This window comes from Solanum verrucosum, unplaced genomic scaffold (genome assembly GCF_900185275.1).
Source record: "Solanum verrucosum unplaced genomic scaffold, falcon-dt-bn FXZP01000284.1, whole genome shotgun sequence".
Taxonomy (NCBI): domain Eukaryota; kingdom Viridiplantae; phylum Streptophyta; class Magnoliopsida; order Solanales; family Solanaceae; genus Solanum; species Solanum verrucosum.
In genome coordinates this window covers 2099501-2112150 of record NW_026019936.1, presented here as the reverse complement: position 1 = coordinate 2112150, position 12650 = coordinate 2099501, and the positions used below count along the sequence as shown (strand labels likewise).

Genomic DNA, 12650 nt, shown 5'->3' with positions numbered 1-12650 from the left:
ATCAACGACTAATGATTGTCTTAGAGTAGCTATTCTACATTATACCTGAGTGCGAAATATTTTGTGCACCAGACTGCTTTGTAAATCATGTGAATAAATAAGATGAAGGATTTTAGTGTACTTGCCGTTTTTTTCTCCTTGCTTCCATTTGATATCCGTTTTTGACTTGAGTAATTCAGATTCACACCACACATGTCCATCTAAGGAGGAACCATTCCTTATCATGATTTTTTCTATTTTCAAAACTAGAACTCGAAACCTAGTCACATGAATTATCTGGATTACTAATTCTGAATCTAACTGTATGAATATTATAATCTTTTATAGTATTCATTATATTGTCTTGTCAAAAGCAAAAATAAACATTTTCTCGTAGTTGTCAAGTATTAATGTCTAGTACTAGAAAAAACATAGAATTTTTTTTTCTATGAATCATCTTTTTATCTTATCTTATATTATAATAAGAAAATAATAGAAAACAGTACAAAGCATTTGAGGAGGATATGGACCTAACAATAATATCATAGTCAGAGTCCCATCATTAAAAAATCACCTTTTCAAAAAAACTAATTTTTTCACTAAAAGATGTTTGAGGGTTATTTTCACATATATTTTGATTAAATTAGTGAGAAAACTTTAAAAAAATTGTAATGTTTTTATATGGATAATTAGAAAGTTTATTACTATTTCAATTAGTTTTCATTATGCGTTTTTTCAATGAACTGGTTCGATGAAAAATGAATAAAAAAAATCATGTTTTATAGCACAATTTCTCATTGATCTGCGGTGCCTTTGTTTTTATTAGTGTCAGAATTTTTTACTTTTGAGTTTTGAATCACATTTTTTTTTTAATTTATGAGTTCTCGATAATGCTAGTTCTGCCCCTAAATAACACTAATGAAATTGTACTTTCTCAGTATTATTTTTTCATGATATAATTTGATCCAATATCAAAATATAAGAAATAATTTATTTTTGTTGAAATTGTCTGTATTGTTATAAGACTTTCAAAGATTAAAATTATTGTTATGTAAGGATAAATATAAAGTTTATGTGTGACAAAATACTAGTTAAACTATATATAAGTTGATCCAAATATAATTACTATAATAAAAATAATAATAAGTAAAAGTAGAGTACTATAATATTCTTTTACAAGTACTAAGATTTTGACAGATATGTCAAATTTATTATTGCTAAACACAACATTACAATGGTAATTAACAACAAATTATCTTAATACAAGATCTGGAATTAAGCATTTAAACAATTCATTTTTTTTTACTCCTCCTCCATGGATAGCTTAATCACCTGAAATTTTTAATTAACAATTTTTTTTTATTAGGCACTGTATTAATAAATGAAATAAGTACTTCATTGTTTAAAAAAATAATTTTAATTAGTATTTCAAAAAAGAGAAATATAAGACACTTTAATAGTAAGATTTCATCACATATTTAAATTTTGAATGTAAGTTTTCTAAATATGATTTATACCTCTCAATTTTTAACAATTAATAAAATTACTCAATTTGACAAATATACTTCAAACATATAATTAAGTAAGTTTGTTCTAAAAGAATAATATCTCAAAAAATGTTATTAGTTGTATATCAGATCCTCCAAAAATAATTTATTCTTAAGGATATTGATACGACTCTTTAAAAATGTCATTGAGTTGTCACGCTTCGAGCCTACACCCTGGACTGGATTGGCACTCGAGAACCATTTTTGGCCCCAAGCGAACCCTTAGCCTGACTAGACTCTCAGCGGAAGACGCTAAGCATTATTACAATGATCAAATGCACTTATTAAACAACTGTCTCAAATTAAACTCCAGAACGTTTAAGGATAAAACATTCAACTAGCCAAAAATGGCAACTCAAGTCTTAACATAAGAAATAACAATGTAAAGACAACTGAACTACTAATTGTCTATGAAGCCTCTAAAACAAAGAGGGATGTCGGGACAAGACCCCCGATCAACCTAACAACTAAAGTACTAAAGCAATGTAATAGGAGCCCTCCGGAAAGCAAGGAGGCTCACCAACTGACTCTGAGTGCTTAACTGGATCAACGAGGCGCTGGAGGCTGATCTTGGTTACCTATGTCTGCATCATGAAACGATGTAGGCCAAATGACATCAGTACATTGAATGTACGAGTATGCGAGGGGAATACTAAACAAGACATAAGCTTGAAAGAAATCTGGAAAGAACACTTACCTTGGCTTTACTCAACTCATGAATAACTTAACTCAAATGCAAAGTAAACAACAATAATGGTGCAGTTATACAAAGCATTTAAAACATGAGGTAGCAACTCAATTTGTTAAAGAAATGCAATAACAACTCAGTTTACATGTAAAGTAATATAATACTATGAGAGTTTCTCTAACCGACAACCATCACTATGAGCCTAAGTGATGATACAACATCTTGCCCACGCTGCCAGAACTGTCCTATACTTTGCCGTCATATAGAACGCCTTAACTAAGTGGATCCACTAGTCTATGCTAAAAAGCACTAAGGAATCATCTAAAAAATATGATCCTTTCTACCCATGATGACTACATGGTTTATGGAGACTTGAGTTATTATGAATTCGCGTCCCCATATCGGTGCTCAATACTACTCCCAAAATATACTCAACTCATATGTTTTAAAAACAAAACTCTTTCTGTGATTTGAGATAATTACTCAACAACTAGCTCAAAGGTTCTCTTGGAAATCAATGTTTCCTTTCTTGCTCAAATGTGAAAAACATTTTAACTCTTGGGATTGTTTAGTTCCCGTATAATCTTTGAAGAAATGAACTTTACTCTTACTCTTTACTCAACTCAAGGCTTAAGTCTTAAAACAAAGTTGAAACGTTTGTGAAAGACTTTCGAAAAACTCTATGAACTTATCTTGACTTAATTCTTAACCTCTTGACTTGACTCTTAACTTTCCTTGAATTGAATTATGGATTCAAGGTTCATGATCTCATGTTTATGGATGTTTTCATGATGTTTAGACGTACCTTAGAGTATAGAAATCGACTAGAAAACATAGGTACATTGCTAAGGAACTAGTATGGAAAGAAGGGGAAAAGGTGGAAGAACTGGCGTCCCTAGCGCTCTGAGAGGTGCGGGGCGCCAACCCTAAAATTTTAGAGAATGACTTGGGACGCTCTGGCGCGTTTCCTAGATTTTTGACGAAATTCCTCCGTTTTTCAACTCTAAACCCTCTAATTTCACTTGGTTCTTTTCCTAAACACTTAGAATCGACTATATGTTCAAAATACGTAAGATTCTACTCGAAAACACACCTAAATTCATGAATCAATCTCAAGAAACTTCAACAACAAGAACCCACAAGATTTCAAACGAATTATCACCAAGAACTCGTAAGATTTGCTTTCAAAACAATACAACTTCGTTGAATTGAATCATGATTAGCGCGTGGGTGAACTAACCCAATGCTATGTGATCTAACATACCTCGTAGGGATTAACCCTTGGCGAAATCCACACGAAATTTTCCAAGAAATCGACGAATCTTGACTTTTCTTCTACTTTCTCCTCTTTTCTCCAAGCCCTAGCGCGAATTTCCAATTGTCTAAACTGATCTAATTTTGATTAGACTGCAAATAAACTCCTAAAATCGAAATAAATTAATTGGGTAAGGAAAAGACTAAAGTACCCTTCCAAAATCCGGATTAGACTTTCCTTATTTGAACAACCCGAATTCAAATGGGCATATCTCACTCATACGAACTCGGAATCGCGCAAACTTGGCGCCGTTGGAAAGATAATTCCAAGATCTTTCCTACAGTATCTGGAAGCACACCTAATTCATCCTGAACTAGGAATTATGGTCGTTTGAAGTTGATCAAAAACTCAAACTTAACTTAACCAATTTTCCAGATTTTTCATTCTTTCCTAAAATGACTATTCCCAATTCTATCTCTTTCTAGTTCTTTCAATTAGAGAGATGTTACATGAGTAGTGTCAAATTCTTCAAAAATAATACATTATTATATAATCTAAAACGAGTACATCAATATTTTTGGAGACAGATTTTTGTTAGATAACTCAATTTACTATGTTTAGTTCTACTTTTATTTTGTGCTTTTATATTCGGTGTTCGTTATTCACTTTTGAATTTAGTTAATCTGAATTTTAAAAGTTTGATTTGAGAGGTAAAACACTTTTTATCAAAAATAATATTTATTTTCCGAGTTTGAACTTTGTCAATCAACTTATTGTAATATTTTGTATTCATTGAACTTGCCAAGAAAATAACAACTCATTATCTTGTGACCCAAACAATATTCGTTTTAATTTATTAGTCTTATTTTTTAAGTCATTTAAAAAATAATATTTTTTATTTTGAATAATTTGTTAATTTAATAACTTTTCACATGATATATATAAAATTATAAGACTAAATGACATTTTAGTACATTTTACTCGGCCACACTCCTCTTTCCAGGTCGAGGCCCCCCTTATGGTTGCTGGGTTCTCAGCCTGATATTCTGTACCTCACGTTTCATGATATCTACATTCAACTGTTCTCCGGAGATATGACTGAAGAACATCCGTTCAGTGTGCTTCTTTCACGACATTTCAAAAGCTTTTTAAATTTTTTTAATTTTGCGTCAAGTTAAAATATGACGAATATACTGAAATGAACGAAGTAACAAATTTTTTCTTCCTTTTTTATTTATTGTTTTGTCCTTTTTATATTGAAATAGAAGTGGAAAAATAATGAAAAACATATGTGTTGCATTCGAGAGTGTGACCTAACAATCACATGAGTGTATATTATATTTATTCCTTCTAATTTGTGATATAATTTTTTATACGAAATTTAAGAAGAAAATAATATAAAACATTTAGGAAAATTATATATACCCCCTGTCTCAATTCCATAATTTGATTAAGTAAAAACGAGTTTTGAATAATATGTTATAACTTCTGTGTGATTATAAATTTGTTTTCATTAGGAGTGTCATAGAAAGTTTAAAGTTAAATATTTTTGAATATAAAAATATACCGTTCTTTTGAAATAAACTAATAAATAAATAATATCACGTAAACTGAAATAAAACAATAAAATAATAGATTAAGACTTTGACAGATCTGCCAAATATATTAGTAGTACTAAAACCCAACATTACACTTAATTAGTGTACTCTTATAAAGAGAAATTACTAATTAGCATCAAATTATTTAGTACAAGATATGAAATTAAGCAGCTTAATTAAACACTTCAATTTTACTCCTCCTTGGATAGCTTAATCACCTGAAATTATTAATTAAAATAAAAACATCATTAGTATTTTTTTTTTTTGGATAAATGTGTCAAAATCTTAAACGATAGATAAAAATGATAACTTACTCGCACGTCGTCACAATCGTTATAAATACCGCAATAAGCATTAAGAGTGAGAAAGCTCTGATCGTCCAAATTCTCAGCATACTTATAGCAAGCGCAATTAGTATTGACTACGCTAATGAATATCCGACAACTATCGAATAAATAGAAAGAAATATATAATTTTTTTTATCAGAATGACTATCCAAATAATGTATTTATAAGCTAGTAGTATATATATTTATATAATAAATAGAAAAATCGATAACAATCATTCAATTGATACAAAGTTAATGATTAATATTAACATTTCTTAATTTGTAAATAGTCATTTTTTATTGGTCACATTATTTAGCTAAAAAAATCGTTTCAAAATATTTATCATTTTAATAAAATTAAGAAACTAAATATATGATCATAACTCAAATAATTATTCACTTTATAAAATGATTTTAAACGATAAGTAGGTAAAAATGATAACTTGAATTTTATCAAAATATTAATTAACATAATGCAATATTAGACATGTATTATTCATAATCTTGAATAGTATTTTTTTTTTTTAGTAAATATAAAAATGGCAACTTTCTTGCACACTGTTGCAAGGATTATTAACGTCACAATAAGATTCAAGAGTGATCAAGACTTGATTATCTAAATCCTCAGCATACTTATATATATATATATATATAACATAAGTCACGCATCTTGATTTCTATAAAAGCTATATCGATCAAAACAAAAGTTCACTTCACAACCCACAAATTATGTCTGTAAGGGATATATATAGTTCCTAAGGGAAAAAGTCTTTAAATTTATGCGGAGCAAACTTAGATAAAAGTACTTTGATCAATAAAATTTTATTAAATAAATAATAAATATAAAAATTAAAGACCATCTCAAAAGGAAGCATCCGTGCAATTTTTTTTTTGTCCTTCTTCAATATCCTCACATATAATGTACATATACCATGTGTTAGCCAAACGTTTCCTATAGTTATATTGGTTACTTTTAAATCACATGAGTAAACAAGATGAATGCTTTCAATTTAGCTACTTTTTTTCCATGGTTTAATATTCGCTTTTGAATTTAAAATTTTTACTTTAGGAATAAAACACTGTTTATTAAAAGTGATTTTTATTTCTCAACCACAAAGATAAAGATAAAAAATCATTGTCATGTAAATAAAAAAGTCATTGCATTCTTGTCATTGTCAAGTTACTATTGTTTAATAGAAGAAACTTTTTTGTCTTCCTTCTATGAGTTGTCTTTTTATGAAAAAAAATAATACTCTGAGGTTGTGGCCAACAATAAAATCAAGGGTGATGTGGTGGTGAAACGGTTTCACTCTTGATTAGATATGTATCGAATTTGAGCTTTAGGTATGAAAAAAATTATATTGGGAGTGTCACTCTGAATGAACCCTACAATGCACAATTTGAATTTAGTCGGAGTTCCAATTTTTATGTTCCAAAATTTCTCATCCTTTCTCAAGATTATCAAGTCCATGTAATAATTTTTTGACAGAAATGTCAAATTTTTATTGCTAAAAACACAATATTACAAGATCTGAAATTAAGCATTAAAAACACTTCATCTTCACTCATCATCCTTGGATAGCTTAATCACCTGAAATTATTAATTAAAATAATGCAATATTAGACATGTATATTATTCATAATCTTGAATAGTAATTTTTTCTAATAAATATAAAAATGGTAACTTACTTGCACACCATTACAAGGATTATTAACGTCACAATAAGATTCGAGAGTGATTAGAACTTGATTATCTAAATCCTCAGCATACTTATAGCAAGGGCAACTAGTGCCAAGTATGCTATTAAATGTGGGGCAACATTCATCAATTGAAGTTGTGTTGAACATGCAAGTCTTCACTTTTTCTTGGTCACTAGCCGGGCAACTCGGTTTTGGGGGTGGGCTCTGTATTTATAAATGAAAGGATCATTTTACTAATTCGAAGAATAATTTTAGTTAGAATTTTAAAAAAATAGAAATATTAATTTTATTATTTCTTGAATTCCATCCTTACTATTTAAAAAGATATAATTATATTAAAATAATTTTTTTAATGATATAGATAAAGATGATAACTTACCCTACAAGGGGTAACAACATCACAATAAGCTTCGAGAGTGATCAAGACTTGATTGTCCAAATCCTCAGCATACTTATAACAAGGGCAACTAGTGCCAAGTATACTTTGGAATGTTGGACAACATTCATCAATTGAAGTTGTGTTGAACATGCACTTCTTCACCTTTGCTTTGTCACCTGGCGAACAAGTTGTTGCCGGGGCGGGAGGGGGAGGGGGAGGGCTTGGTGGTGGAGGTGGTGGTGATCGTGGTGGTGGAGGTGGTGGACTTGGTCTTGGTTTTGGAGGAGGGCATGGATATGGTCGTGGAAAGGGAAATGGCCATGGTAAATAACATGGAATTTCCCATGGCCATAATTTTAACTTATTCCCATCCTCGACCACGTCCACGTCCACAACGACTTCTCTTGCCACGACCGCTTGGTGGTGGCTGCAAAACATAATTGTAGCCACCACTAACATCATAAACATCTTCATAGTTGCCATATTGTGAGTGAGTTGTGTGATATAGTGAAGATAGATATAACACATATATATATACTATCAAATTATTAAGGTTAATTAACATGTAGTAGGTATGCTTTCAATTTAATATAAAAAAACAGCCATCATTTATTGGTCTTGTTTGGTAGTACTTCTTTTTGAAATACTACTTATTATTTTATGCACCACATTAAAGATGTTGCAATATTATATTTCTTTATGCAACCACATTAAAGTTGTTCTATGATACTTGTTCAGTTTAGAAAATCGAGATATAATTTATCCTTTTATGTCTATTTTAATTATCCTTCAATATCTAATACTTTTTCCGTTTAAAAAAGAATGACCTCTTTTTTTTTTGGTAACATTTTAATTCCAGCTTTCCACGTGGAATGTTTAAAGCCACAAGATTGAAGGGCAATTTAGTACATTTGACATAACTTTAATTTAGGACCACAAGATTCAAAAGTCTTCTTTATTTTCTAAATCTCCGTGCCAAGTCACTCTTTTTTAAACGGAGGGAGTATTACATTTCTCAAAATATTAAATATAATATATTTAAACGGTAACATAATAATACTAATTTTATTATTTATTATTTCTTTATGATGTGGGGCCAGAGAGAGTATTATAATAGGATGTGGATCCCAAACAATTATGTCCCCTTAATTTTTCAATTTGAACAAAAAAAATCAATTAACATTAATTAGTAAACTCTATGATTTGCATTATTGCATAGTAGTACTAGTAGAGTTGTTGAAATAGTAGGTAAACTCACATTAATAATATCTAGAAAAAATAAAAAACTTCTTTAAATGATACAATAAATTTATGTGGCTAGAGAGAAAAATAATTAGATATTTTATTTGGTTCATATTATATATGATGTCTTTAGTTTGGACGTAGCTCTTAAGAAATACATTTATACCTATAAAGTAAGATGTATTTCACTACATTACTCTTAATTAAATAGTTTGTCTGTTGAGTAAAAAAATCATTTATATAATAATGGTAAAAAAAAAAAAAATTTAATTATTTTGGATCAAATATAAAAGCTAAAAACAACATATAATAAAATTTTGAGAGAGTAATTATTTAAAATTATGGAGTATTTATAGACTATATATAATACTCTCTTTCTTTTAATTTATTTGTCTTACTTTTTTCCGTTTAAGAAAAAATATCTCTTACATTTTTTTGGCAAATTATTAATTTTAATTCTCTCTATATGGTATATCTAAGACTATAATATAAAATTAATCTTCTTTTATTTTTTAAAATTTTATGTCTAAGGTAAAATGAGAGTGAGTAACTTTTTGTTTTTTTAAGGTACATTATGGTAGGTGTGGCTTTAATAAAAGGTGTAGTTGATGATTAATTTAGCATCATGATAAACGTGCTTTGAAAAAAAATAGTACTCCCTCCGTCTCATTTTATGTGGCAATATTTGATCGGGCATGGAGTTTAAGAAATAAATGAATACTTTGAAATGTTTACCAAATTGCCCTTTAAAAGTAGACTCACTTTTCTCTCTCCTCATAAATGTATTGGAGTATTATTTTAAGATTAAGTGAGACCAACAAGGGTAAAAGAAGAATTGTACCTTTAAATACTTACCATATAAGGAAATGTGACATTCTTTTTGGGACTGACCAAAAAGAAAATGGTGATGCCATATAAAATGGAACGGAGGGAGTAATAATTATTGATTTTTTTTTTGTCTCTCACTCGCTGTTTTATATATACATAAAAGTTCGATTATTTCAAATTCGTGTCACGTAGGACTCTATTCGAAGAAAAATATTTTCTATTAATTTTTTTCATAACCAAGACTCGAACCCAAGAAATTATTAATATATAGGATATTCTTTTATAAAGAGTATTAAATAAGAGGTCTTCAACTAATTTATCTTCATTTTTTTTTTTAATCTAATTTCAAAGAAATATAAAATTTAAATTAAATTATTGAATTCGATTGAACTGCACTCTAACTTTGCCACTATTTGTAACTTTTAACAAACTAATCATTTCCTTCAAACTACTTTATTTCCCCCTTTTTGAAGATTGGTAAGTCTTGTGTCACCAACTTGAAGTCTCTCTAAAGCTTTGTGCGTCACTCGACAACTAATTCACGAATTTTTCACGGTCTTATAAGTTCAAGTAAGCCTTTGAAACTAAGATCGTTAAGAGAATGACACTTGACTACTTTTTTACCATTTTTTGCTATTATTAATATTAAAAATAAGACAGATAATTTACTATGACAACAAATTAAAATATAATAATGATAAAAGCTGGTTTGAATTTTTTTGCTATTTAATTATAAGTGAATGTATCGAATCAAAATATGATCTTCAATATTAAATTTATCATGTCAAACAGATTAAATTTAAATCTTGATATTCTACATTTTAAAAAATTCCTTTTACATTGTTAAACTCATTATTATTATTATTTTTTCATTATTATTATGATCATTTGATCATGAAATTCTATTGTATAGTCTCATTTTCAATCTGTGATTTATTTGATAGGGACATCGTACTGGCTTATCACGTGCAAACGATTAGACATATTTATTTATTTAATAAAGAAAATAATATTAAATATTTAGACCAACCTAACGAATTACACAAGAGAAAATTATATATACCCCTGTCTCAATTCCATTATTGGATTCAGCATGAAATTTGAAAACGATTTATTCAAATTAAAACAAGTAGTTTTCAATAATATGTTATAATTTTTGTGTTATTGTAATTTTTTCATTAGGGGTGTATTAGAAAGCTTAAAGTTAATTATTTTTAATATAAAAAAAAATATACCATTCTTTTGAAATAAACTAATAAAGAAATAATATCACGTAAATTGAAATAAAACAATAGAATAATAGATTAAGACTTTGACAGATATGCCAAATATATTAGTAGTACTAAAACCCAACATTACACTTAATTAGTGTACTCTTATAAAGAGTAATTACTAATTAGCATCAAATTATTTAGTACAAGATATGAAATTAAGCAGCTTAATTAAACACTTCAATTTTACTCCTCCTTGGATAGCTTAATCACCTGAAATTATTAATTAAAATAAAAACATCATTAGTATTAATTTTTTTTGGATAAATGTGTCAAAATCTTAAACGATAGATAAAAATGATAACTTACTTGCATGTCGTCACAATCATTATAGATACCGCAATAAGCATTAAGAGTAAGAAAGATCTGATCGTCCAAATCCTCAGCATACTTATAGCAAGCGCAATTAGTATTGACTATGCTCATGAATATCGGACAACTATCGTCAAGTAAAGTTGTTTCGAAAAAGCACTTCTTCAACTTTTCTTGGTCACTAACAGGGCAGCTCGATTTTAAGGCGGGAGCCTTTAAGGCGGGAGGGGGCGAGCTCTGAATTTATAAATACAAGAATTATTTTCACTAATTCGAAAAAAATAATTTTAATTAAAATTTCATAAAAAGAAATATATATATAAAATGATCAGAATGACTATCCAAATAATGTATTTATAAACTAGTAGTATATATATTTATATAATAAATAGAAAAATCGATAACAATCATTCAATTGATACAAAGTTAATGATTAAGATTAACATCTCTTAATTTGTAAATAGTCATTTTTTATTGGTTACATTATTTAACTAAAAAAATCATTTCAAAATATTTATCATTTTAATAAAATTAAGAAACTAAATATATGATCGTAACTCAAATAATAATACACTTTATAAAAGTTATTTTAGATAGCAAATTGTGAAGGAGTTTATCAAAATTTTAAACGATAAGTAAGTAAAAAAGATTGCTTGAATTTTATCAAAATTTTAAATGATAGGTATGTAGAAATGACAACTTACTTGCACACTCTTGCAAGGGCTATCGATGTCACAATATGCATCAAGAGTGATCAAGACTTGATTATCCAAACCGTCAGCATAATTATAGCAAGGGCAACTAGTCCCTAGTGTACTCTTGAATATGGGACAACATTCATCAATTGAAGTTGTGTTAAACATGCACGTCTTTATCTTTTCTTGGTCACTAGCCGAGCAACTTGTTGGTGAGGGCGGAGGGGATGGGGTTGGTGGTTGGGGCGGTGACGGGCACCATGGCCATTGGATTGGCCAACATGGAATTAAGTCGTTCATGTTATCGTTCATGTTCACAACGACTTCTCTTGCCATGACCACTTGATGGAGACTACAAAATAAAATTGTAGCCACCATTAACATTATAAACATCTTCATGATTTTACTTATTTTTGAGTGATTAAATGATTTGTGTCCTAAAATAAAGAGATAATGACCAATCTATATATATGCAAATTTTTTGAAATTACTTATGTGGTAGGTGTGTCTTTAACAAAGGGGTAGTTGAGAAAAGTAGCATATGACTATCATGTTTTTTACGATTTAGAGCGAATATATTTATCATTAAAAAGTAGTGCATATATACTCATTTAATTACCGTCTGACAAACGAAATAGATTTATTCTTTTCATTAACTGATATATATATATATATTTACTAGATTAAAAAAAATAATTCCAAAAAGGACATTTTAATTTTAAACATATCACATGACTTTAGAATATTACATCACTCATTTTTTTTACCTGCTCCACAAACCCGACCAACTAAAAAAAATTCGATTCTTCTTTTATTCAGTCATTAAC

The 12650-nt window shown here is 28.7% G+C and overlaps 2 protein-coding genes across 2 annotated transcripts; both read right to left on the bottom strand.

Moving 5' to 3' along the window:
* Positions 1–6956: 6956 nt before the first annotated feature.
* LOC125835847 (uncharacterized) lies at positions 6957–7959 on the bottom strand. The gene is made up of 3 exons (XM_049514953.1): positions 7476–7959; positions 7085–7300; positions 6957–6986 (listed from the first exon to the last, which is right to left on the bottom strand). Exons 1-3 carry the CDS (start codon positions 7956–7958, stop codon positions 6957–6959), a joined length of 729 nt encoding a protein of 242 aa, XP_049370910.1. The 5' UTR covers position 7959.
* Positions 7960–11002: 3043 nt separating this feature from the next.
* On the bottom strand, positions 11003–12159 carry LOC125835836 (uncharacterized). Its single transcript, XM_049514943.1, has 3 exons — positions 11839–12159; positions 11126–11341; positions 11003–11029 (listed from the first exon to the last, which is right to left on the bottom strand). Exons 1-3 carry the CDS (start codon positions 12157–12159, stop codon positions 11003–11005), a joined length of 564 nt encoding a protein of 187 aa, XP_049370900.1.
* Positions 12160–12650: the final 491 nt, after the last annotated feature.